This window comes from Chiroxiphia lanceolata, chromosome 1 (assembly GCF_009829145.1).
Source record: "Chiroxiphia lanceolata isolate bChiLan1 chromosome 1, bChiLan1.pri, whole genome shotgun sequence".
In the NCBI taxonomy this organism is placed as follows: domain Eukaryota; kingdom Metazoa; phylum Chordata; class Aves; order Passeriformes; family Pipridae; genus Chiroxiphia; species Chiroxiphia lanceolata.
Window position 1 is genome coordinate 154,086,349 of NC_045637.1, and position 27,695 is coordinate 154,114,043.

General features: G+C 48.4%; 1 protein-coding gene across 1 annotated transcript in view; it reads left to right on the forward strand.

Annotated features, from left to right (window-relative positions):
- WNT9A (Wnt family member 9A) overlaps positions 1 to 26,196 on the forward strand; it is a 59,362-nt gene extending 33,166 nt beyond the window's left edge. Inside the window, exons 2-4 of the mRNA XM_032712397.1 lie at positions 5,134 to 5,393; positions 11,152 to 11,414; positions 22,504 to 26,196. Of these exons, the coding sequence (XP_032568288.1) occupies positions 5,134 to 5,393; positions 11,152 to 11,414; positions 22,504 to 22,977 (997 nt within the window). The 3' untranslated portion in view covers positions 22,978 to 26,196. The remainder of the gene's footprint in view (positions 1 to 5,133; positions 5,394 to 11,151; positions 11,415 to 22,503) is intronic.
- Positions 26,197 to 27,695: the final 1,499 nt, after the last annotated feature.

Consider the following 27,695-nt stretch of genomic DNA (forward strand, 5'->3'; position numbering starts at 1 on the left):
CTTCCTCACAGCGTGGGAGTTTGGTGGTGGGAGAGAGAGGAGGCAGCTGAAGGCTATTGGATGTGAAAAATAATAATAATAATAATAATCTAGTCCTGGTGTCCAGCTTGGGTCAATCTGACTGCTTGAGTTGTGGAATCATTAATTTAGATGTTGTAGTGAAGGTTAATGTTCAAGTTGTCCATTTTCCAGGCGCTTTTTTTAATCATTAAAAGGAAGAAACAGTGGTGGGAAGAGAAGAAAAAGGGCTGAAAGTTGTCCATTTTCCAGAAGCTTTTTTTTTTTAATTATTAAAAGGAAGAAATAGTGGTGGGAAGATGAAAAAGGGCTGGAAGTTGTCAATTTTCCAGAAGCGTTTTTTTTAATCATTAAAAGGAAGAAATAGTGGTGGGAAGAGAAGAAAAAGGGCTGGAAGTTGTCAATTTTCCAGAAGCGTTTTTTTTAATCATTAAAAGGAAGAAATAGTGGTGGGAAGAGAAGAAAAAGGGCTGGAAGTTGTCCATTTTCTAGGAATTTTTTAAAATTATTATAAGGAAGAAATAGCTGTTGATTTTCCAATAAGCTTTTTTATTTTTAATTATTAAAAGGAAGAAATAGTGGTGGGAAGAGAGGAAAAAGGGCTGAAAGTTGTCAATTTTCCAGGAGTTTCTTTTAATTATTAAAAGGAAGAAATAGTGGTGGAAAGAGAAGAGAAAGGGCTGGAAGTTGTCAATTTTCCAGGAGTTTCTTTTAATTATTAAAAGGAAGAAACAGTGGTGGGAATAGAAGAAAAAGGGCTGAAAGTTGTCAATTTTCCAGGAGTTTCTTTTAGTTATTAAAGGGAAGAAACAGTGGTGGAAAGAGAAGAAAAAGGGCTGGAAGTTGTCAATTCTCCAGGAGCTTTTTTTTAATTATTAAAAAGAAGAAAGAGTGTTGGGAAGAGAGGAAAAAGGGCTGGAAGAGCAGCAACACTGCAGGAAAAGCAGTCACATAGGAAGTGAAAACAGAAGCAATTGAGTCACTGTGCAGATGTGCCAGAGATAAATCTCCCAGCAGGAGGAAGCGCTGGGACAGGAATGTGATATTTCAGCAGGCCTGGCATTCCAGGTGGGAATAGCAGAGGCTTTTCCTTGCAGGAAAGCAGCTCACCTTGGCCTGTGCCCCCAGTGGCCCTTGGAAAGGAAACTCCCCAAAAATGAGAGAGCACCCACCCCCAGGTCTGTGTGGGTGTCTTAATTCTGTGTGTCCTCACCCCCCCCTTTAAATTCCCAGCAGGAAAGTCCCCACTTAAACAAGGGAAAATCCAGGGAGGCCGCTGGAGGTGTGAGCTGACGGGGCAATAAAAACCCTTGGCTTTTGAGATGAGCTGAAAGCAGGGCCTGGCCTTGGATTGCGTGTCTGGGAGGAATAATTCCAGGGTGCCACAGATAAAAACTTGGCTGCACAGCTCTCAGGGTGAGCTGGGCTGTGTTTGGGATCTCTCCTAAGTCCTGGAGACCGAACTCCGGGCGAACAAAGCAATTTGGGATGGAAGTTCCCAACTGAAGGAGCCAAATGCCACCAAGCAGCGTGTGTGCAAACTGGACGAGTCTGGTAATTCCAGCAGGTGATAAGGAACCTTCTGGCTGCCTGGCTTAAGAGTAGGGATAGGTGGGACTGGAAGGGGATTGGTGCAAATGATGTCACAAAGGTTCCTTTCAGCGTGGTGGGGATGGCACAGGTCAGGCAGGTCCTTCCTGAGGTCTGGATGGTGCAAGTGTGAGGAAAAAGCCAGGAAAGATTAGGCCAAAGCTTGAATTATGCTGAGTGTCCTGGCTTTGTGGGTTCATGTTGCTCTCAGAGGGGCCGGGGTTAACTTGCAGGGAGTCAAAGCTTCCTGGGCTGTGTGCAGCGAGCTGTTTGGTCTCTCTCCAGGTTCCCAGTGGTCAAACACACCGTGTTGTAGAACGTTAAAATCCAGTTTAGAATGATTTGGGTGGAAGGGGCCTTAAAGATCACCCAGTTCCAACCCCCCTGCCACGGGCTCTAGAAGGTGTGTCCACTTCACCTCACACTCAGCCCCCTCTCGATGCAAAGTCACTCAGTCCCAGAGCCCTGGCTGGCAGTTTAATCGTAACAGTTGTGGACTGGGGTTGTAAAAAACAAAAAGCACACCCTCCCCTGAGATATTTCCTTGGAAAGAACAGCTTGGCCTTTGTGAGGAGCTGAGAAAGCGTCCGACTGACACGGTTGCCTCACAGGACCTCGCTCAGCCCGGGGTTGCATAAAAGGGCTTTATGGGATTATGGAGGTTCTTGTGCAGCGTGTCAGGTGGAGCTCCCTGGCTCTGCCTGCGCTCTGTTATTGATGCCATGCTCGGGGAAGTGCCACCTCACCCCTTTTCCCGGGCTTCTGGAATGTGTGTGCAGAGAGCCGAGGCCGCCGCATCGCTCCCCGGGCACCCATCCAGTGCTGGGGAGGGAAAACGTGTGTGGGTCCATGTGTGTGGCTTCTACTCAGGGTAATTCTTCACTTGGAAGAGTTTCATTGCTCGTTGACTGGGAAAAGCCCTTTTTTCCTCCTGAATTTACTCCTTGTCTTGTTCTAGGGGTGCTCTTGAGCACTAATCCAGGCTCATTCCATACGTTGCATGGCTTGTTCTTCCACTTGCTCCTTAAGTGTTGTGCCACTGTGCAGCACCATAAATCCCATTTCCTACCTTCTCCCTGTCCCTGGATCTTTATTTTGATAATATTTAGGTGACTTTTACTGGAGATCCCTGTGACTGGGCTGTGCTATCACCAAGTTTTGGGGGGCTGATCTGTTGGAAACTATAATTTGAAGCATCCCGAAGCCAAGCGTCTCAGGGGGAAGGTGGGGAGGGAGTTGAAAACCACCAGTTGCTCCGCAGAAATCATGGCTGTGGGATCAATTCCTGTGTCCCTCCTTGCTCCAATAGCCATGATACTTAGAGCACGTGCTTTCCAGGCCATTTAGCTGAACAGCACCTGCTCAGATGGAAAGGTAAAATAGGGAGGGGGAGCTGTCAAAAATGCTTTGCCTCCCTCTCTCTCCTTTGCCAGCCGAGGGGTCTCTTGTGCCAACCATGAAAGCTCACAGGACTGAACCTTCAGAGTATCATGAAGGCCAGGAATGAATGTCCTGGAGATTCCTGAAGCTCAGACTAAGGTACTTTTCTCATAAATGAACCTTCTGGGAGTTCCTGCTAACGAAGCACCAGGGCTGGGTGATGTCCCCTCTCCTTGGAGAGCAGATGAGACCAAGTCCCCACTCTGTCCCAGTTGAGACAGACCAAAAATGAAGGGGTTAACATTTGTGCCTCAAGTGGAGCTTCCTGTTTGGTCTTTTAGATTGTTTTTTCTCAAATTTGGGGGAAAAATTTTTTTTTTTGGCAAATTTACCCTGGATTGCTCCAGTTTTCCATGTTCCCAATGAATTTTTATCACTGCAGGTTTTTTCTGGAGCTCTTAATACTTTTGAAGGTAACTGAAGGAGAACATCTCCCTGCCCATCTTTGTTCTCCTAAAAATCCCAGCTCAGCTATTTTTCCCCCCCTCCCTCAGATATCTGATGTTAAATCACCTCATCAGTGCATCAGGAATGATTGGATCTGTCCTGGATGCTGCTGGCTGTGACCCAGGGCGGGATTTTATGCCCTCTGTGCACCAGGGTTTGGGAGTTAAAGCATCCAAGCTGCCTGCCCTTGGCAGCTGTGCTCCTGGCAGGATGCATCCCACTTATCAGAGAGAATTAAAAACAAGAAAGCACTGCTCCTGTGGGACAGGTGGGAATTTAAAGAGTTTCCAGGATCCATCAGCATCCAGCAAAGGGGGCGAGTATTAGTGTTTTCCCTGGTGGTCCTGCAGCAATGGAGATATCCAAGCCTGTGATCCATCCCCATGCTCCCCTGTTCGGGATTGCAATGTCCCAGCGATCCTGGAATTCCAGATTTAAGCCATTCTTCCTTTTTTTGCCTGGGGAATGTGTGTCCAGGTCCTCCGAAGCCCTGCCTGGTGATTCCCATTGACTGCCTGGACTGGCACCTGGCCGGAGCAGGGCAGAGCCAGGAGAGTGGGGTACAGCCAGCCTGGCCAACAAACCATTCCTGAGCCCAGCAGATGTTCCTGCAGCCTCTCTGCTCCCCGGGGCTGATGCCAGGCTGGTCCTTTTCCAGCAGCTCCGTCACTTGACACCGGGAACAGTTCGCTGGGCTTTTGTGGCACATTGTACAGAATCAAGGACCTCGTGCTGGGAGAAGGGAGGGGAGGGGGCAACGGGACATGAACTTCTTCAGGGCATTTTTTTTAGGTTTTGAGCTCGTTCTGTCTTGTAAAAGCTCTTGGCAGTATCTCCTGGAAAGTGTATCCTGCTCTCCAACCTCAGGCTGTGGCTCGCTGGGTTTTATGTCAGGATCTCTTCTGCTGAGGGCAGGGAGGCTTTATGTGCTTTCTCAGTGTGTCTCTTGGGGTTTGGTGGGACACACCATCCTCTGCCCCTTTCCAAGGTGGTTTCTGGCTCTGCTTGATGTGCCAAAATGATTTTTTTCTTTCTTTAGACTGTAGAGCTCATGTATTTTTGCTGTTTTCCCCGAGTTCGTGCAGTTGGGAACCTTCGATTATTTCTTTCCAATTTCAGTTTTAAACACAGTCCTACAGTGAAGATGGCCAAGGGTTTGTCCAAACATAATGTCTATTATGTCTGTGAGAGCTGGTAGGGAACCTAAATCCTAATACTGCTTTTTACCTTTCTCCTGCTCCCGCTCTGCACGCACACTGAGGGGAGCTTTGCTTTAAAATCCCTCTGTGCCCAGACATCAAGTCCCCATGGGTGCTCAGCCACGAGATCCTGATCCCATGGGCTGTGTTTCATAGAATCACGAAATGATTTGGGTTGGAAGCACCTTAAAGACCACTGAGATCCAACCCACACGGGCAGGGACACCTTCCACTAGCCCAGGTCGCTCTAAGCCTCATCCAACCTGGCCTTGGACACTTCCAGGCAATGGGGCATCCACAGCCTCTCTGGCCAACCTGTTCCAGTTGCTTCACCGCGCCCTGAAGAAAGAGTTTCTCCCTGAAATTTCCCCTGAAGAAAGAACATCTCCCTAAAATTCCTTCCCTCACCGTGCTCTGCCCCCTCTGTGTTTCCTCGCAGGCTGACGGGGAACGAGCCCCTGACCATCCTCCCTCTGACCTCGGAGATGGAGGAGGCGGCGGTCAAAGCCCACTACAAGGTGTGTGACCGGCTGAAGCTGGAGAAGAAGCAGCGCAGGATGTGCCGGCGGGACCCGGGCGTGGCCGAGACCCTGGTGGAGGCCATCAGCATGAGCGCCCTGGAGTGCCAGTACCAGTTCCGCTTCGAGCGCTGGAACTGCACCCTGGAGGGCCGCTACCGGGCCAGCCTGCTCAAGAGAGGTCAGTAGGGTGGGCAGAGATTTTGGGGTGGTGCCACCCCCTTGCACCCATCCCCTCCCCTGGCATCCTGGTGTGCCCTGCACCGCTGGGGCGTCCCCGCCTCCCCAGAGAATCACAGAATCAACTGGGTTGGAAGGGACCTCCGAGATCATCAAGTCCAACCCTTGATCCAACCCCGCTGCGGTTACCAGCCCATGGCACTGATGCCACATCCAGTCTCAGCTTAAAAACCTCCAGGGATGGAGAATCCACCCCTTCCCTGGGCAGCCCATTCCAATGGCTGAGCACCCTCTCTGCAAAGAAATTCTTTCTAATCTCCAACCTAAACCTCCCCTGGCACAGCTGAAGCCCGAGCCCTCTTGTCTTGCTGATGGTTGGGTGGGAAAAGAGACCAACCCCCCCCTGGCTCCCCCCTCCTGTCAGGGAGTTGCAGAGAGTGAGGAGGTCTCCCCTGAGCCTCCTCCTCTCCAGGCTGAACAGCCCCAGCTCCCTCAGCCTCTCCTCACAGCACTTGTGCTCCAGTCCCTTCCCCAGCCTTGTTGCTCTTCCCTGGACCTGCTCCAGCCCCTCAATATCCTTCCTGAACTGAGGGGGCCCAGAACTGGACACAGAGGTCTAAAAAAGAGCTCGCAGGAGGCTCCAGCTCAGCCGTGGCGGTGCCCAGCGGGGCGAAGGATGTGCTAATGAGGGTGATTTGTGGGCTGATGGCCGTAATTTATGTGCTTCTCCCGTCTTGCTTCCCGCTGGAAGCTCCTGTCCTTGGAGGCTGGAGATGTCTGTGTGTGTGTGTGTGTGTGTGTGTCTTCAGCCAGTGGCTGCGTTTGCTCCTCGTTTCTGCTGGAAGTTGAGCTCTTGCTGGAGAGGAAGGTTTTGAAACTCCCAAAGCTGTCCCCTCTTTTTTTTCCCTAATTTTTCCCGATTTTTTGCCGTAATTTCCCCCTGATTTTTTCCTGATTTTCTCCCTAATTTTTTCCTAGTTTTTCTCCCGATTTTTCCTTCCTATTTATTTCCCCCCTCTCTTCTCCTCTTCTTCTTTTTCCCCCCTCTTCTTCTTCTCCCCCTTTTTTTCCCCCCTTCTTTTTTTGCCCTTCTTTTTTACTCTCTTCTTTTTTCCCCCGTTTTCTTTCCCCCTTCTTTTCCCCCCTTCTTCTTCTTCACCCCCTCTTCTTCTTCTTCACCCCTTCCTTGTTCCCCCTCTTCTTCTTTTCCCCCCTTTTTTCCCCCTTCTTCTTTTCCCTCCTTCTTTTCCCCCTTCTTCTTTCCCCCCCTCTTCTTATTCTCCTGCTTTTTTCCCCCCTTCTTTTTTTGCCTCTTCTTTTTTTCCTCCCCTTCTTTTTCCTCCCCTTCTTTTTTCCCCCTTCTTTTTTCCCCCTCCTTCTTCTTCACCCCTTTCTTGTTCCCCCTCTTCTTCTTTTCCCCCCTTCTTCTTTTCTCTCCTTCTTTTCCCCCTTCTTCTTTTCCCACCTCTTCTTCTCTCCCCCTTCTTTCTTTTCTCCCCCTCTTCTTCCCCCCCCCTTTTTATTTTTTTCCTATATTCCTTTCCTTCCAGAAAAGGAGTTGAGAAAATGTCTTCTTAAGGGAAACAAGGCAAACCAGGCTGTTCTGTGTTGTCCTGTTGGAGAGAGGGCAAGGGGAGCCCCATCACAGCACCGGGCAAAGCCTGTGAATATTTGTGTCCTGTTATTGCCCTACCCAGGGAAAAGCTCCTGGTTGTGTGTGGAGGGTAATTCCCACACCTCTTCCCAGCAGTTCAGGTGGAGGTGACCATCTGAATACTGGAGGATCAGGTGGTACTTTTACCTCCTTCCTTTGTGCTGTCTCACACAGTCCAGTTTCCCCCACCCTCACAGTAAATCCCGTTGTTATTTCCAGCTTGCAGCTAAAATGCAGCAGGACCATTTTACAGACAAAAAAGGAGGGGTTCAGTGACTTCCAGAAAGTCCCACACTCAGAGATGGACCTGGAAACCCGGGGGCTGATGTCTTTAAAGACAAGAGCAGAGGTTTGCAGGGCTCCCTCCCTCGCTAATTAGTGAGGAGGAGTAATTCAGAAGCACCAGGGCTTAACTAATGCACTGTCACTGAGTGGTGGAAACAAGGAAAGTCCTTATGAAACCCAAGAGGTCCAAGAGCCAGAGAGAGCTGCAAGACGTTTAAAAATATCCCCGCATGCCAGAGGAGTCCCTGGATTAGTGGTGCCTTGGGAAAGCCAAGCACTTTCTCATGCTGACACCTGGAGGCCACAGCTTGTTCCTTCAGACGGGCCTGTCCCCTGGGCAGCCCTGGACGAGGAGCAGCCCCAAATTGAGCTGCCTCAAAACACCGTCGGGACCCCCCTGGTCCCACCCCTTGTCAGGGACCCGGGTAATAAATGACAGCCCCGAGGGCTGCAGGGCTCTGCCTGCTGTCTCATTCTGCCGTGTTTTATATCCCTGCACCATCTCTGCCCTCCGCCAGCGCTGTAAATCCTTCAGGTGCTGTTCCATGGAGCAACACCCTGCCCTGTAAATCTTTCTCCTCCTCTCCAGGAGCTGCTGGTTCCTGGTTCAGCGTTGCAGCGAGTGATACCCCAGGGCAAAGAGGCACATGTATCACCCTCTCAGACACAGCTATTCGGGGTGGGCTTGTTTCCTCTCCTCCAGAAGCAGCTTCTTAAGGAGTAAAGAAAAAGGGGGGGTGCAAAAAAACCCCAAAAACCAAAAAACCGAACCACTTTTTTCACTTAAAAGCGGAGGGAGAAAGTTTTAAACTTGGTCACCAGAAGAGCCTGGCTGCTTGGTTTGCAGCTTGGGCTGATGCAGCCCGTTTCTTAAAATAACAGGGGATTGTTTGAGGGACTCGTTATCCTCTTTGGATCCTCGCAAACAATTTTGGAAATGGCTGAAACTGGATAGCTGCGGCCTGCAGGCTGTCAGTGCTGCGGGGGTCAGAATGCCTGCATTGATTTGAAGCTCATTATCTTGTTACAGAATATCTTGGTGCAATCAAACAGTGCGTGGCAGAGATGGCTTTGGGCCTGGCCAGAGCCAAATGTCACGTGGAGTTGGGTTGGAAGAGCTGCCCCTGTGGGTGGGACGATACCTGAGGCGATGAGATGGGCACTGGGAGTCTGTGGAGCTTCCAGGGATTGGAGAACGGGAAGGGTAGAGCCCAGGCTGATGGGTGGAGGTTGATGGAAGGGGAGAACCTGGCAGAGGAACCGTTTCTCCTGGATTTCTGTCCTGGTGCCACAGCGCTGACTCACCACTGAGGTTTCACACCCACCGGGAATCCAGTGCTTCCAATCAGGAAGATTGTGGATCTGGGCTAATAAACCAAACCACATCCAGGCAGTTTGCTGGGGCTTAAGTGCCCAAGGCCAGGTTGGATGGGGTTTGGAGCAACCTGGTCTAGAGAAAGATGTCCCTGCCCGTGGCACAGGGGTTGGAGCGAGATGGACTTAAAGGTCCCTTCTAACCCAAATTATGTCATGATTGCAGTGTCTCAGACCTTCAGAGGAGAGTTCACACACCCTGTTCCATTGAGGACTCTCTCAGCACACTGGGAACTCTTCATTTTGTAGCACAGTGGCAAGAAGCCAGTTCTACTATCCAGGAACACAGAGGCTTGGGAACATCTGTCTTTAGTAGTGGCATCCCTCTGGCAGGCATGTGAGCAGGCTGACCTAGGGTGTAACCTAGAAAAAAATACCCTACAAAGGGTGAAAGCTGCTTAGAAGGCATTTGCTACCCAGAGGAGTTCAGAATCCATGAGGTTTTGGTGTGTGAATTAAAATAAAGGATTCTCCCAGCAGTTCCAATGAGAGTGTTTGCAATGCTGGAGGTGTTTCTGTGGTGTCAGAGGATGTGGTCTAACTTCGGGGGAAAAACAGATGGAAAAACTATGAATTTGGCTTCCCAACCCTGACTAGTCCTTAAAATGCCCTCAGTGAGTGTGGAGTCGAGTTTTTTTTATTTTAACTTTCCTTCAAGTGAGGAAAAGGTTCCTGCTCCTCTTTTCCAGGTGAGCAAGGGAACAGTTGGATAATTCCTACCACAGCCTGGTTTGAGTCAGAACCCTTGGGAGGACCAAACCTCAGTCCCCTGGGCTGGATTTTCATCAGCCCTTGTGCACCTGGGAGTGTTTTGGGAAGGCAGGCTCTGGGAATGGGCCAGGAAGTGCCCCATGAGCTTGGACTATCATGGACCTCCCAAGGAACAGTTCCAAAAATGACCTGGCAGTGTCTCTGCATGTCCTCGGTTGACACACCAGCCTACAGATATATCCACTACTGGCACCAGCCACTTGTGTTATTTTTGAGTGGGGGATTTCTTGAGCCCCATCCAAAGCTGGGCTGGAATTGCATCTCAAATATGCAGTCGTTTACGGCTTCCATGGCCGGAGAATGGGCAGCTATAAATACTGCCATGTTTGCTTTTTATTTCTGGCCTTTGTGATTTGGATTGAAATCCTGGGGCTCTCTTGAGTGTCACTTAAACTGGTGAGGGGAGTGGATGTTGTCGCATCCCTGCAGGTGAGTGTGGAGGTGTAAAGAAGGGGGTTGTGCAGGGAAGGTTTGAGGTATAAACTGCTTTTTGAGGCACTCAAGTGAGGTGCTGTGTTGGAGTCCCAGCCCTCAGGTGCCTTCTGGTAATTTTGTTGGACTGGAGTAGGACCCAATGACTTTTTTTCAGGGAGAAGGGGAAGAACAAGGAGCACTTGTGGTTCCTGCCCCAGCTGTCAGACTGGAATCTGTGCTGGGTTCCTGCCCTTTGGTGTCCCCTTGGTAGCAGCATTACTGTCCCACGATACCTCCATGGCCTGTGCAACCCTTCATGGAATCATGAAGTGGTTTGGCTTTGAGGGGACCTTAAAGAACATCTCACTGCAACTCCCTTCTGTGGGCAGGGACACTTTCCACTATCCCAAGTTGCTCCAAGCCCTGTCCAGCCTGGCCTTGGACACTCCCAGGGTGGTACAACTCCTACTCAACTCTGTTTCCAGGCACAGGCTGTGCACAGAGGGACAGCCACAGAGATGGCACAGACTTTATTCACATCCTTTAATCCTGGCTTTTGCCACCTCCACACATTCCTTGTCCCCCACCGTGTCCTCCTCGCCATCAATGATGCACGTAGAGCTTGATGTGCTTTGAGGGTGTGACAGGATGGACCAGGCTCTTCTCAGTGGTGCCAAGCAACAGGGCAAGAGGCAACGGGCAGAAACTGATGCCTCACAGGCTAACAGACTTCATGGGCTGAATTTCCTCTTTCCTCAGTGCATGGAAAAGGATGATAACATTTGATGGGAGGGGAACTCTGAGTGAGTCAAGACTGCAGAAATCCAGAACCAAGTGCTGTCCTTAAAAAAAACACTTTTCACAGACTCACAGAGTCCCAGAATAGTTTGGGTTGGAAGGGACCCTAAAGATCATCTCCAAACTGATGCCCAGGACGTTCCACCTGAACATGAGGAAGAACTTCTTTCCTGTGCAGTGACCGAGCACTGGAAGAGGTTGCCCAGAGAGGGCGTGGAGCCTCCCTCGCTGGAGACATTCCAGAGCCATCTGGACACAATCCTGTGCCATGTGCTGTAGGATGACCCTCCTCGAGCAGGGAGATGGGCCCAGATGCCCCGCTGTGGTCCCGCCCTGTGATTCCATGACGCGACTCAAGCTCTTCTCACGACAGGTTTTCCCTCAGCATCCTACTGCTTTTTTTCCTTTCTCTAACCTTTCCTCCAGCCACAGCTAAAGCCTCTCTCTCTCCTTCCCGCTGCAGGTTTCAAGGAGACAGCCTTCCTGTACGCCATCTCCTCGGCGGGGCTGACCCACGCCATGGCCAAGGCGTGCAGCGCGGGCCGCATGGAGCGCTGCACGTGCGACGAGGCGCCCGACCTGGAGAACAGGGAGGCCTGGCAGTGGGGGGGCTGCGGGGACAACCTCAAGTACAGCAACAAGTTCGTCAAGGAGTTCCTGGGGAGGAAGCCCAACAAGGACCTGCGAGCCCGGGTGGACTTCCACAACAACCTGGTGGGCATGAAGGTGCGTTGGAGGCCGCTCGGGGGTCGTGGGTGGGTGGGTGGGGGCAAGATGAAGGGGCTGCCTTGGGGGTGTGGGAGCAGGAGTGTGGGGTGGAAAATGCGTGGAGGGATCATTCTTCTGGAAGGGTGAAGTGGTGAAGTCTCGGTCGTGGGACTGTGCCCTGGTTTTGTCGCTGTGCTTCGAGAGTTGTGCAAAATGTCGGAGAGGGAGCAGAGGGGAAGGAATGGGACTACCCAGGTCTAGGAAATAGGAGGTGAGGATAAGGGTTGCTGGTTTTCCACAAGGAAGACAGGACTTACACTACAAAGGGATGGAAAGACGGGTTCTTCAGGTTTACATGAGGTAGGACACGGAGGAAGGGATTTATGCTGCTGCAACACAGGTTGGGGGACACTTTTCTTGAGCAGTTCAGTAGAACATGGACAGTAGATCATCTCCATGGCCAGGTTTCTTTAACACTGGCTGGAGAACCTGGCAGGGGACCAGGGTGGACAGATTAATTTCTGACTGACCTCAGACCCAAAAGTCCCTTCGGCTTTGTTTTCTGGCAGAAACCTTCCATGTCACCCAGAGCTGATGTGTTTGCAGGTGACAGTTCTTGTGTGTCAAATCCCTTTTTCCTTTCCCATCCTTATCCTCTCTGCTGGAGAACTTCCTACTTGCTCTTCCCACGAGGCTTTACCCTCCTGCCCAGGGGCCCCCCTGCAGGACTGCCAGAGTTCAGGAAACATTTGGACAATACTCTTGAGCACATGGTGTGATTTTTGGGGTTGTCCTGTGCAGGGCCAGGATTTGGACTCAGTGATCCTTGTGGGTCCCTTCCAACTCGGGGTATTCTACGACTGATGTAAAGGACGAAGTGTCTGCAATTGCTGGGTCATCCCAGCAAGGGGAGGGGGAGAGGAAGGGGCTTCCCACCTTCTCCCATGATCTGCTTGGCTGTACCTAGAGTTGCCCAAACACGAAAATCCCTCAGATTGGCCAGCACAGGTGCTCAGGATCAGGGTTTCACTGCACCAACCTCCGAGGGGGACATACTGTAAGGCCAGAAATAGCCTTCGAGCCTTGTTATTGTCTGTGTGATTGGATGCGGGCTTGGGGCTGGGATGGGGGACCTGGGTCTCCAGTTTCCCAGGCAAATGCAGCCCCAGCCAGTTGTGCATTCTAGGAATGGCCACCCCAGCTCAGTTGTTCCTGTGTGTATGTAGAAAATGTCATTCCTCGCGACAGAGTTGGGCCATCGGGGAATGCCACCAGGGAGGGCTGGCCAGCAGAAAGTCTGCCCCTCTCCCCACCACCAGGTGCTCCTAGACAGCGCCGAGATCAGGATTAGAAACATCCTGGATTTAACTGCTGTCTGGTTCTGGCTGAAAGCTTTTCTGCTCTGGATTAAGGGGCTCAGTGTCTGTGAATTCCTGTTGCAGCTCTTTGACGTGTGAAACAGGCTCTGCAGGATGATGGAAATTCGTTTTAGTCCTTGTGGTTGGTTGTTCCTGAGGGCCTGTCCCATCTCTTTGGAGCTGGCTGTGTGGCAGATGGGATTGACAGTGGAGGGTGGTCCATGGAGGCTGTGATTTCACGCTGGATGTTGCTGTGAGATGTCCTGGCTCTCCTCCCATTCCACAGGCAGATAATACAGTCTCATCAAAACTGTGGCTTTAGGTGCCATTGGCATGTTCTTGTGATTCCATGAATATCTACCAGTAGTGGTGGGGCTAAAAATTTTGCCCAATGGATTTGACCCAACTCCCAGTGTTCCCAACCCCAGCGGCTGCAGTCAGGATGCCCATATGGCTGAGAACAGTCTTGGAATTAGGTCAGGTGTCCTTACCTATCACCTGTGCTCTACACTATGTCACTTGGAGCTAAACAAGGATGAGCTGGAGCGCTTGAATCTTCCCTTTCTTCCTTCCCTTTCTTGATCCCACTGCGAGTTAGTTCCCAGGGGAAGATGCAGGACTCTCCAGCATCCTCTACCTCCCCTTTTTTTGGCACAGTCGGGCTCTGGTCATTGGCAGTGGTTTCTCAGTGTAATATCTGCAGCTAAACAGCTGAGTAACAGTTGTGACGGTTGTCCAGACACTCAGAGCCCTCCTGGCAATCCAAGTCAAAGACCTTTGCTGCAGGTCAGTGATCCACTCGCTGTTCCTATTTTTGTCCACCCACAACGTGTCAGTCGAGTTGGTGTTGCTGCCTGACAGCTTTCCTTGCCTGTTGGCAGCAGCAGATGAAATGATTCCTCTGTTTGTGCTGCTGGAATAATTGGACCACGGTCTGGTTGAAGGACAAGCCAAGCACCAGATCCACACCAGCACCGTGAAACCAGGCACAGAACAAATGCATTTCACATTGAGAAGGAAGTTTTTAGGAGGATGGCGCTTCAGGGTCAGGAGAACATGGATCTGTAGAGTCAGGATATGTGGACCTAAACCACTGGCACAATCTGGTGTCGTTAAGATGATCAGAAATGACGACTCAAAACTCGTTTTGTAACTGCAAGGTCAAAACTTGCAGTGCTTCCTTCAGATTCCAAAATTGAAACCAGTTTGAAGCCTGAGCATTGACCCTCTTGGTGTGGTTGGTGGATTGGGTGTAGATTAATCTACACTTGGCTGTAGGTTAATATCAGGTTCCACCCGTGTCCTTCCTCCTGGTCCCAGTGCAAGTGCAGCGTTGGAGAATGAGGTTGCTCTCCAGGTACTACCACGTTTACCTTGCTGAACTTATTCATATTTTCCTTGAGGAAGGTGGTGGGTTAGATACGATTCTCAGCATGTTTTCTCCACTTGTCTGTCTTCAAAAGGAGTTGCCCATCCATAACTCCTGCCATTCCAACTATTTGAGCAGGATTTGCTAGCCCAGCGACTACAACAGCCTGAAAGCACATTTGAACTAACCTAGTTTGGCTGTTTGAACAATAACTCATATGGATTTGATCAAAGGCAATACAGGAGTGCAGATAGCCTTGGTTTGGGCCATTTTGGAGCTGAATAATTTTGAACTGGAGCACTGAGAGCCTGTGGATCGTTGTGTGTGCGTGTGTTCGCCAAGGGAGTGGAGGAATATCCATTGGTGGTCTCTCCCATGTCATTTTTCCCATCTAATCACTCCCACCCATGGCAAAACATACAGACAGTCCCTTGAGACCCAGCAGAAAAAAAAAAAAAAAGGACCTGTGCTTAGCTGAGCAGTTTGGCAACCAACCTTCTGGTCAACAGAGCAGTTTCTCCATGGTGTCACCCCAGCAAACAATCCGTGTGTTTCTGAAGGGTGACATTATCCCATCCCACCTAGTTTTAGTGTCTCTTGGTGGAAGTTCTCCTTTAATTATGATTTTACTTCTGCTTTTTTTCTTTTTTTTTTTACAACCTTGATGGGCTGCCTGTAATCCTGCTGCCACCAATGAACTAATCACTGAACATGTTGTGCCCGTGGTGGCTCACCAAGTTATATGATATGAGCTCAGTGGTTAATGAAAGGGCGAGCTTGTCTGGTGTGAGGATGAGGTAATTAGACCAGGACTTCTCCAGCCTCCTTCTTTATTGAAAAGTAGGAGCTCTGAATAGACCACTTATTAAAAAAGCAATTTCCCTTCCTTTGCCAAATCTACTCTTTCTCATCCAGCCATTCTTTCCGAGGGGTCCTGGGTGGAGAGGGTGTGTGCTGGGGGGAGATGGTTGTGTGTGTCGAGGGGGTGGTGGTGGTGAGAGAAACCAACTGTATTAAAGCCCCATTGCCAGCAGTGAAGTTTCTTAGTTATATTAAAAGAAGCCCAGGCAGCCTTGCTAAACCTCTCATCTTCTCTCTATATCCTCCCCCCCTTCCTCCCCCTTGTACACACAAGTGCAGCCCTCTTTTGTAACCCATTAATGAAAAGTCGGAATATTAGAGCACTCAATTAGTTCCACTGGGCTTGAGTAAGTGATGTTTTAATTAAATTTGCCCAGTTTCTCAGCAAAGTATCATTAAACATGACTTTCCAGCTCCCTCTCTGGAGCGTTGCTAAGTTTCTTAATCCCAGGAGTGCTGACCTCTTCCAGAGGTATGTCTGGTCAAGCATGTCTTACAGATCCAAGGGGCACTATTAAAGGGGGCTGCTGTTACCCAAGGAAAAAAATTATCCTGTTCTCATTCCCTTTTTCCTTTATCCTTCCAGAAGGAGGGACACAACCCTTTGCCTTCAGGACCCGTGAGAGCCACAAGTGTGGAGGGCAGAACTATGGAAGGGCAGAAATGGAGAACAAAACAAAGGCTTTTCCCCCCAAAAAGGTCTCCCTTTAAGCAATGAAACAGAGAGCAAAAAAGTCTTCCCCCCCCCCTCAAAAAGGTCTCTCTTTAGGAAATATCTTGCTTTGAAACCAGTTCCCTTCATGAGGCTTGGTTGGTTTTGCACAGGATGTTTTGGTCTGTGCAGAATATGGGCGTGTTTCTGAAGGATCATGGAATAGTCGAGTGGTTTGGGTTGGGAAAGACTTTAAGGATCATCTCGTTCCAGCCCCCTGCCATGATCCTTGTCTGCCTTGCTGTAGGATTTGGGTCCAGACCCATCCTGAGACACGTTATACCTGAAACACCTTATACCTTGAACCATATGGGATGCTCTGGAGAGGATAGTGGGAGGTGCATGGACTTTTCCTTGCCGTTGACTTGCTTATTTTGGAATTCCGTGCAAGGAATGGCTTTTCCCCGCCCCGGCAGTGCTGGCAGGGATCTCTCTGGAGGGGCTGAGCGTGCTGGAGATGGACTCTCCATATCAGGGAGATGTTTGCCCAGCTATCATCTGTCTGAGGAACTTCATGAGCTATCACATAACAGGTTATCAGAGCCCAGCACCCTCTTCATTTCTGCATCTCCGTTTTACAGGGTGGGGAAATTGAGACCCCGAAAGATTAAGTGACTCACTAAAGGTCACACACAGGCGTAGCAAAAGCACAGCCTTGCACCCTGGTCTCCTGTTGCAGAGGCTGTGTTTACAAGCACTGACCATCCAGTCCCATCCAGTTCCTCCCAGTAAACATGATTCCAGTCGAATTCCAGAGTTTGTCTAACAGGCAAATTTATATGTTAATACCGATTTTTTTTTTTTGGTTCTGCACCCTCGAGATGTGTAATAATTGCTATTTTTGGGACGAATATGTGACCTTAAGATAGTTGCTGCATGGAAAAAAAAAAAAGGAGACATAATGCATCCTTTAGGGTTGTGTTTGCAGTAGAGAAATCCCATCACATGTTTACCAAGGTACAAACCAAACCTAGAAGATAACGTCCTGAGACGAGCCCTGGGCTCGATGTACAGATCGGTTTTCAGGGCCACCACTGGTATTAATTGCTGCAGGTTATGACAGGTAGGAATGCCCATGGAATGCTTTCTGGATTTTTCCCCTCTTTTCAGGCTGACACTGGCTCAGCCAAAGTCTTTCTAAGGCCTGGAAATCAAAACTCTGGAAAAAATTGCTTGCTGTTGTCCATAGGTGTTTGCAGTTAATTGTTTATGTGGATGTGAAGCACATTAGGAATACTAAAGGGGAGAAAAACACTTCTAAAGTTCTCAGTTTTAAGTAGGGTTACGTTGTCTGTGCTTAAATGTTTGTATTTCAATACATATGTCCCTAAAATATGAATGTCCATATTTTTGAAGAAGTAAGGGTGATGGAGAGGGAAAATTGTTCTGAATAAAAACAAGTTGAGAACGGGCTCAGAAGTTGTTTTTTTTTTAACAAGATAGAAGGAAAAAGAAGGGAAAGCTTCTAATCCAGCCAAAGGCATTGGCCAGTGCTAAGGGACAAGTCTGGTCTCCTGGCTGTGTGGGGACCGTGGCCGCTGTCCAAACAAACAGTAACACTCGGGCTGAGGGAATGACTAAGCCTGTTTAAATCGGAGAGGGATCTGTGTGGAGGGGATGGGAAGGCGTTTGATTCGTGGAGGAGCATCCCAAAGCCCTTTCTGAAGCACGGGCAGGCTTTTCCCTGGATGAGCTGGCTCCGGGGGGGGGGGGGGTGGTGGTGTTGGTGGCTCAGTGCTCCCTCCTCTGCCCCAAACCATAGCGAATGGTCGGAAGCCTGGGAGCCGCAGCCCGGCCGTGACGACAGCGGAGCCATAACCCAGGAATTCCCACTGCTGCTGCCCAGACGAGAGCGTTGTCTGAAAACCACGGCCGGGGCCCCGTGACCCAGCTGGGAATGAATGGGAATCTGTCCTCGGCTAAAACACTGAGAAATTGTGTGTTGCAGCATGTCTGAGACTGATCATTACGGGGGCACTTAGTCTGAGCTTCGCAGCGAAACCATTGTTGGGAGGGAGGATTACATGTTGCATAGCAATGCTCTGCTGTGATCCCTTCTCCCCATGGCTCTTGTAAAGCCATTTGGGCAGCCGGTCCAGCAGCCCTATCTAATTTCCTCGGAGCAGCAAACGCCAGGAAAGATGGTTCTGTCTCGCTTTGTTTTTCCTCGTTCCACCTCTGCCGGTGTTTGGTGTTCTCACAGCGAGATCAATGGGAATGTGTGTTCCTGAGTCAAGCCAGCTCAAAAAGCTTCATTTCCCTCCCAGACTACTCTGTTTGAGGCTACCAGACCAGGTGGTTGTTCAGAGGAGAGAGGGAGGACATAATTTCCATGTGTGATGCTATCCCTGACCCGCTGGTTGTCTTTGTTTGGCTTTGTTGTCATGGTGGAAGCTCTTTACAGCATATAACTAACTCAAAGGATACTCCTTATTTCTTCTACTCCTGAGTTACAACTCTACTGCTGTGTGGTAACTGTGGAGTTGGGACCAGAGGGAACATGAAATATTTTGTGCTTTGGATTTAATTTGATTCATTCTGCCTCGCATCTGTGAGAAAACAGAGGCATTCCAGGTGGCCATTGCCTTGGTGTAGATGAAATGAGTATTCAGTGGTGATGCCTTGTGTTCAGGAGAGATTCAGGTCTGTGTAGGATGGAAGTAAATCTGGCTCTGAGCCGTGATATGCCTTGAAAAGAAAGCAGGAACTACCTTATTATGAGGTACCTTCAACACAAAATTATAAGTTTATGATAAAATCTTATTCTACCTCATCTCCCCAGGACTTTTTGGGTAATAAAAGCCGTTTTATTCTGTCCTGGAAACCCCTCCAGGTTTGAAAGCATGCTCTAGACATCTCCTCATTTGTCCCAGGGCCCGGCCAGGAAAGCTTTCTCCAGCGCTGCTCCAAGCAACCTGCTGACTTGGATCAGCCCTGCTCTGCTTCCTGAAGAAATGAGGTGGATTTAAGTGCCTGTGACAGGAGCTTGCAACAAGAGGAGGGAAGGTCTCTGTGGAAACTGGGGAGCGAGACGAGAAGCAGGAGGGCTTTGCCAAGACTCCTTCTGGCTCGTGGGTGGTTTGGGGCCCGTGGGCAGCGGTTCCCCGTCAGGCGTCGCCTGCGGGAGCTGCGTCGTGACTGACAGCAGCAGGGGAGGCTGCTGGGCAGGAGGTTTTTCTAGGATTTTCACTCCTGCTGCCTCGTAACATTCTTGAGTCATTCCCCAGTCCTTCCAGGAGCGGGTTTATGGGGCGGTTGGGATGCCCCACGCTCGCCCAGTGGCCGTATGAAAACCCCCGCTGGATTTCATGAACCGGGGCATTCATGAGGACGGGGACAATGGGAACCTTTTATGCTTTGGGCCACCAGGGCACGACACCAGAGCTGTCCCAGCTTAACAAGGAGCTAGAAGTGAGTCAGGAAAAACCAGGCTATGATTCATTAGGGGCTTTGTTGGAGCCCAGATGAGGAGAATAGGTTCATCTGCCTAAATATGGACATTGATACCCTCTCAGAGACCCCCGGAGGGGCAGCTGGTGGTGAAGAGCGATGTTTTTCAGCAGCATTATTTGAAGTGATGTTGTTTAGACACCTGAGTTCACCCCAGAGGGTGGGATTCTCACAGGTTGAAGTGGCTGAACTGAGGTGCCTCTGTGTGAGCTGGGTCCCCAGGCTCTCGTTATGGAGCAGAGATGTGGTGAGGACACTTGGTGGGAGCCTGGAGAGCTGTTCAGTGGAGCAGGTGCTGCCTCACTGCAGGATCCTCTGCCTGCTCTGGCTCTGCTGAGTCAGATGGGAGTTCAGAGGTGTTCCTCAAGTGGAGGTGTTTAAAATGTTTGCCTCAGTGAGGTCAACCCTGGCTGGCTGCTGTGATTCAAGTGCCTAAACCTACATGCTTATTCCTGACTCCGTCCATCAGCTGCCAATCCATCAGGATCTGGTTTTCCAACACGTGCTGTGCCCTGTCTACCGGCCCCATGTGGATGCCCTGGCAGCAATGCCAGCTCTCCCACAGAGCTCTGGAGAGAGGTGGCTCCTGACCAGAGCAGCCCCGTCTCCAGGTTCCCTTCCTGAATTTCCTGACCCTGTCCTGTTCAATCAGCTCTAAATCCAGGAGCTTGTCCACCAGCTGAGCCAATTCCCGTTGGTTTCTCGTTTTCCCATCTCCTGTATAATGGTGGGCGTCTCCTTCTCCAGGTGGAGCAGATGCTTTGAGGAGGGGGTGGAAGGGTTGAGAAAAGCCTGAGCTGATGAATGGCTGCAGTGTGCAGCCCTTCTCCAAGGATCTCAGCAATTTCTGCTGATGATCTGGGTGTGAAATCAGGTGGAGGAGCTTTGTTTCACATGAACTCAGCTCTTGCTTCTGGACAGGCAGTGAAATGTGACTTTTCATGAGGGACCGTGTGAGTGAGGGCTGGATTTTTTCTCTCCCTCCTCAGTGTTGAAACGTGTTCTGTACACTCTTGTCTGACATTGTGGGATTTCTTGTGGACTTGGCCAGACACTTTGGCACACAAGAGCGTGACAGCCCTTAACCAGGCCGGCCCAGCTGAGGGCTCTAAGCAGCAACACATCCCTCTCTGTAACCCCTCACTCGTTTGAATGCTACTGTGGATTACTGGGTTGCATTTGAAAAGGTCTTGGCTGTCACAGGAATGAAGTGTGACCACTGGCCGGGCTCTGCGATGCATATTGTCTTTCTAAAAATGTTTCTGGAATAGCAGGATTGGGCCAGGCCCCAATTCCGAGTCCATGACCTATTGCACATTTGCACATGGAGCTCAGCAGGATTCCTGCAGCCAAATCATTAAGAACCGGATGGTCAGGAAGTGGATTGGAGCCAGTCCTGTGCTGTCAGGAGGCCACAACGTGGGCAGATGCCACAATGGGCAGAGGGGGAGGTTGTTTTCTTCTTTGTCAAATACCACAGATGCCCAAAGGAAGGGCACTTCCAGCAGGACCTTGTTAGGAGCCAGCTCTGTAAAACAAACCCTTATTACCTGCTATTTTAGGGGGTGGTTGTACCTTGCCCATTTAAAGTCAAAATACAGCTTATTTTGGGGGGAAGGGAGAATCAGAACTATAAATATCAGTTTATAATCTGTGGACAGAAGGCAGGTTATCTGTGACTGTCCAAATCACGTGTCTGCTCTCATGGAGCCCATGGAATGATCCCAGGTGTAAATCCCAGGTGTAAATCCCTCTCTGTGGAAGGTGGGCTGGGACATTCCAATGCCATTCCCGAGGAGGTGGATGTGCTTTTGTGCCATGAAGCATCTTTAATTGAAGAATAATTCATTTGAAAAGGATGGGATCCTCTGCTGAGCATCAGTCAGTTGATGGGTTTGGGGTCCTTTACAGTACCCAGGGGCTGTCACCACCTTTGTCTCTCTCCAAGATCAAGAACCATTGACTCTCTCCTTGTTTTCTCTTCCCTGTGCTGCTTTTCCTGTTGAAAATAGCCTTGTCTCTCTGTTCCCTCCGTCTCATGTTGAACATTGTGGTTCCACTGGCTCTCATCTTCCTTCTCTGTTCACATTTTGTGGTGATCTGAAGAGAACCATTCCCATGCAAGCTCTCCCCAAACAAGATTTGGACATTTTGCTCCGTGGAGACTCCCCTTTCTTTTTGTTTTGGGAATAAATTAGATATACACATTTACTTTCGGATATTTTGAACAAATTATTTCTCTTTTTTAAGGGCCTTGAGAGATGACTCTTATTCCTCATGACAACACCAATTGTAAGAGTTGGAACTTCAAAATAAATAAAACCAGTTATTTAAGAAAGGATATGAAACTAAACCTTACACTCAATAGTCCTTTTGAACATGCTACCACAGTCTGGAATAATATCCCGAACACAGGTTGGAGTGGTGGAAGCTCCCTGGATGTTTTGGGAGCAGCTGCTTTTGTTGATGGTGATTCAGGCTGTTGTTCTCGAGGGTTTATATATTTATATATATATATTTATTTCAGCAACATGACTGTTTTTCCTCAGTCACGAAGTGAGCTGTGTGGGATGTTAAGCCCAGTCACTGCTGGTGGGAACAGCACAGTTTAACCATGTGTTCACTGAGCCTGTGCTGCAAATTGCTTGAGTTTAAGGTGGTTCCAGCGTGTTGTGGTGTGGAGAAGGTTCCTGCTGCCCATGCTCATGTTCTGGAGCAGGTGACATCCACTAAACTGACTCCTTCCACTTTTACTACAGCTTATCTACGTGTTATTATTGGCATAGATAAATAAGTGTTAAAATATGTATTAATCTCTCAGTTGCATCACAGTTTCAGATCTCTGCCCACGTGATGAGTGGCAACACTGGGCAACCTTTGTGCACCTTTCTGGTACTGTCAGTTAGCCAATTAAGCAAAGTTCTGGCAGGTGAATGTCATATTCTGGAAATTGAGGACCCTTCTAGAACAAATATTTCCTGGAGAATGATGATTTTTCTCTCCTCTTCCAGCAGGTAGATTTCGAGTTGTCATCGGCTTGGTGTGTTCCTGAAATGTTCTTCTAGCAAATGTTTTTGGTTGATGTCTTAATTTCTGAGGATGATTTTTCTCTCCTCTTCCAACAGATGGATTTCTAATTGTCATTGGCTTGGTGTGTTCCTGAAATGTTCTTCTAGCGAATGTTTTTGGTTGATGTCTTAATTTCTGAGGATGATTTTTCTCTCCTCTTCCAACAGATAGATTTTGAATTGTCATTGGCTTGGTGTGTTCCTGAAGTGTCTTCTAGCAAATGTGGTTGGTGTTTTGATTCCTACCCCCATAACTGATTGTCTCTTGGGGCCCATGTGTTGTCTGCAGGTCATCAAGGCCGGGGTGGAGACAACCTGCAAATGCCACGGCGTGTCCGGGTCCTGCACCGTCCGCACGTGCTGGAGGCAGCTCTCCCCCTTCCACGAGATCGGGAAGCAGCTGAAGCAGAAGTACGAGACGTCCCTCAAGGTGGGCAGCACCACCAACGAGGCCACGGGGGAAGGGGACATCTCCCCGCCCAAGAAGTCCGTCCCCGGGCACAGCGATCAAATCCCAAGGACTACAGACCTCGTGTACATCGACGACTCCCCGAGTTTCTGCATGATGAGCCGGTACTCGCCGGGCACCTCGGGGAGGAAGTGTTACAAGGACAAGAACTGCGACAGCATCTGCTGCGGGCGGGGGCACAACACGCAGAGCCGGGTGGTGACGCGGCCGTGCCAGTGCCAGGTGAGGTGGTGCTGCTACGTGGAGTGCAAGCAGTGCACCCAGAGAGAGGAGGTTTACACCTGCAAGGACTGACGGGGGGGCCCGGCCGTCGTCACCCTCCCGCTGCCCGGCGGGGAGCCCTCGGCGGCGGGCGAGCCGCGCACGGAGACAAACAGGGTTTGACGGACCCTCTGGGATCTGAACGCTGTGTTGAGACATGAGCACTTTGTAGGGTACAGGTGACCCAGCTGTGTTGCTGTTTTGTTTTGGTTTATTTTTTTTTTGTTTTATTTTGGTTTTGTTTTTTTTTTGTTGTTTTTTGTTTTTTGGGTTTTTTTGGGTGTTGTTTTCCTGTAGACTGAATTCCGATGAGGTCCAACCATGTGGAAATAAGTGCCTGTCCCACTGGGGTTAGACACCAGTGGACCTTCACCTTAGTCGTCCGTGCAGTTTTGACGGATCGTTTTTCCTTGGAACGTCTTGGTTGTTTTCACCAATCCTCCATGAACTCCCGGGCTGACAGATTCTCTTTGGCACAAGTTATCCATACTACTTTATTCCTGGAGCTTCTCCAGCTGCTTGCAGAGCTGAGCAGGTACACAAGAAAGATCTTTCTAGCACGAAAAGTGATCGTTCGTCTCTCCTAAAACTGGAGAGAGGGATGTTGGGCAATGATGGTTCCTGATGGTTCTTCCAGTGGAATTTCTGCACAGGGAGCAAACAAGGCTCTGACAAAGAGACCCACTGGGAGGGTCAGCTCTTTAGTGACAGCTCCACATACATCGTCACCAAGTACAGCCCCAAAAACTCGTGGGTCCACCACGCTGCAGACAAGAAATGTATCCAAGAAAGAGGTTGGGAAGACAAGTAGAAAACCAGCCGTGCCTGTCCCCTCCAGTCCAACCACATATTCTTTATTTAAAATAATTCTTCCAAATGCAGGTTCTTTAGCACTATCTCTGTCTTAAATCTAATTATTATATATATATTTTTTTTTAAGAACCACTAGATTCTTTGGTCTCATTTTTGTGCATGATTGATTTTTTTTCCCCTCTCCTCTTCCCACCTCTTGCTGACGGAATATTCGCCCTGTGGTAATTCCGCTTCAGGAATCTGGATCTGGAACTTCATGTTTAGTCTTACGCCGGCTGAATTTTGGACGCGTGTTTTTGGAGGAGGACAAGAGAAATCCAAGTGCCTCTTGGAACCCAGGGCTGGCCTGCCTTGTACAGCAGCAGTTTGGGCCTGGATCAGACCTCTGGAGGAGTTGACTTTTCCTTTCCTAGGTCATCATTCCATTTTCTCCCAACCGTGGCAGTGGTACATGACACAAGCTGTATGGAAACCCTACGACCTTAAGATTATTTTTTTTTGTTTGTTTGTTTTTGGGTTTTTTTTTTTAACCACTAGCTCGAGAACTGTACTTTCAAAAAGGCAAACTCTTGGATTTGGAATAACCAATGGACACACAGTAAAGTGGCCAGAGAAGGCAGGAATTTGACTGCAGTGGTAGATCAATCCCAGTGCTGTGAAACAGATGACAACCTTCAGCTTTTCTTGTTTTTTCCTGGGAAGAGGAGACTCACAATCCAGGACTTGATGCAACATTATTCTTCAGTTGTTATAAAAAACGGATTGGAAGCAGCCAGTGGATGCCTCAACGAAGCTTCCTAAGGAAACAATGGAGTGTGGAGGGCGTTTAATTTGATTTTTGGTGGCAATGTTTCGTTGCCCAGCGGCGATTTCCACCAATTTTGTATAAGCCATTCAATCCTTTTCTCAAAAGAGGAATTTTTCCACCATTAGTAGAAATCAGCAAGGAAAATGAGAGCAATTTTCCAAGATGGACCATTATTTTTCAAAGCCTTTTTCTCCTTATTTTTTTGGTTTAGTTTTGTTATTTTTCCCGCCACACACACAAACAGTAGCCACTAATTTAAGCTGTTCCTGTGCATCTACTGGGAGGAGAAAAGATCTGTTTTGCTTTTTCTTGGTAACAAATAACCTGCAGTTCCAGCCTGGCTCGTTGGCATCAAATCATCTTGATTTGGGGGCACGGGGAAGGACGGGGTGTTCATGGCACCCCGTGCAAAGTGAAGTGAACTGGCTCTTTTTGGCTGTTTTCTTATTTGCTGTACAATTCTGGAGGTTTTGGGTAGCGCTGGAGGAGGAGGAGGAATCCACGCACGGTGGAATTCCCGCCTTCCACCTCGCAGGAAGGTCTCCCAGTTTTTGGGAGGGGAGGGGGATGCAGTGCTTTGAAAGTCACCCACGAGCAGTTTTATCTAATGGTTTAAAAAATAAATGGACTAGAAACTTCTAATTCAGCGTGCACATGTGTATATGTATATATATATTTATATATACACACATGCCGACACATAAATATATATATATATATAAATATTGAACATTTATTTATTGTAAAGCCCTTCAGAAGGACCTTCTTATGGTTTCATTGTGGTATTATGTTAAATTCTCTTTCTCCCTCTGTCTCTCTCTCTGTCTCTCACACATATGTGCAAACCCACTGTTACATTTTTATGTGTGTTCTAGGATAGCTCTTCCCCTCCTAAAGTTAAAGCTGGGCCCAAAACCTCCTCAAGACACGAGGAATTTTGGGGTCTGAATTCCTATTTCTGGCTCCATTCTTTTTATTAAAAAAAAAAAAAGAAAAAGAAAAAAAGAGTCCTTAATTAAAGGATGGGCCGCAACTTATGTGCATTATTATTGTTATTATTAATTAATTATTATTATTATTATTATTATTATTATTATTGTTATATTTAAACCCTGGGCCTCATTTTCCCTCTTTTCACTGGTGTCTCTGTCTCCATTGACCTTGGCTGGAGTAAATCCACATTGCACTGGTGTGAGAGGAGAATGAGTCCCTAGGACAGGAGAGAGGGTGGTGGTGGCATAAATATCCTTGGAGAGAAAATGCTGGAGTGGGATGGGATAGGGAAGCTCGGTGTGTTTGGTGTGGGGGAGAGAGAGAGAGAGAGAGCTGGGTGGGAAATGAGGCAAGGTTGTCAAAGCTTGACTAGAAGAAAGCAGCAAAGAGTGAATGAACTACTGAGTGAAAGAGCTCTTCTGTGTGTTAGAACTCAGCACTGAAGCCTGGATGCTTTCTGTAAGTATTTAAAAAAAAAAAAAAAAAAACAGGAAAAAAAAAAGACCAAAAAAAAAAAAATAATGCAAAACCACCACAAAAAAAAAAAAACAAACCAACAAAATTGTATTTATGTTAATGTTGTTATATTGCCTGTTGTATATTGTAAATAGCGAGGTTTATTCTCCTGTGGTTTAAAAAAAAAAAAAAAAAAGAAAAAAATAGTTATAAATAACTAAACCAGTAGCGAGGCACATGTGTTAAATGTATAGGCAGTGTATAAAATATACTAACACTCTGAAATCAGGAGAACTTTGTCTTCTTGGCCTTTTGACCTAGGGTGGTAAAAAAACATATGTGGGTTATTATCTCTTCTCCCCCCCCACCCCCCCAACCCTGCACCACGTTGGGCGTGTTTAGGGCAGGGAGGTGTTTAATTCCGGCGTTTTCCAATGTTTGCCTTATCCTCGAGGAAAGAATGGGTTGGGGGCGGGGGGGAGAAAAGCCTTGTTTTGGAAAAATCCCGTAGGGATGAGACAAGAGAGGATGTAAAACCACCTCGGAACCCTCCCGGGTGCTCGGTGGGTTTGCTGGGGGTCATCGAGGTGTGTGGGAGTTGAATGAGCTCCTGGAGGAGCTCCTGCTTGTGCTGCTCCTGTAAAAGAGACACGGAATCCTCACCAAACGTTGGGGAGCATCCTGGAAAACCTTCTTTTTATTCCAGCTGGATTCAACTGGATTTTTCCAGAGAGGTGATTCCAGCCCACCCCCCCCCACCCCCACCAGTGCAATTCAGTGGAATTGCTCCTTTTTTTTTTTTTTTTTTGGTAAAACTACTACGAGAGTGGATTTGGGTCCCTGGTGTTATTTCATAGATATATTAAAAAAAAATGAAAAAAAAGTGCAAAGCAACTTTTCCCCCTTTTTCTTGTCCCTCCAGAGAAACAGATTTTTGCTCAGATGTAACTGGAGAAGGAGCAGGTGGGTGGAGGGGACATCTCTGACCCCCTTCCACCCCCTGTCCCCCCAAAAAGTGTTGGTTCTCCTCAGCTGATCCAGCAAGTCTTGTGAGATCAGTTTTTGGGGGTGGTGGGGGGGGTGCAACCATTATTTATATAACTTTTTTATTAATTTTTTTTTAAAAGAGAATTTAGCTGACGGAAGAATATTTTTATTGAATAGTGCGTTTAGTTTAATGTCAGAAATATAAAAAAAAAAAAGAAATATATAATATTTTTGTAAACAAGGCAAACTGAAAACGTTTGTTGTTTTATATTAGAATTTTCTATTAAAAGAAATAAAAACCCACGGAAATAATTGTTGCACCCGTCATCTGTTTTTTTTTTTTTTTAACAAACTTCTGTTCTGTGTGACTGACTCATATATGTGGAGACATGCAAAACAAGTCCTAAACATTACATTCTTGTTGTCTTCCAGTTACCAAAAACCTGGTGAAACAGGCAGGGTTTAGTCAAAGGGGCTCTTTTATTATTATTATTATTAATATTATTATTAATATCAACACTGAAAATGAGTCGTTTGTAATTCAAATATTAAAAAAATCTTCAAGTTTTCCCCTTTTTTAGTTGAGGATCCTGGTTTTGAGATGGGTCTGGATGAAGAAAAGCCAAACCCTATTGGCAATAACCAGGTGTTTGCCATTGATCTCAGTTGGCCTGAGAAAAATGATCCTTAAAAA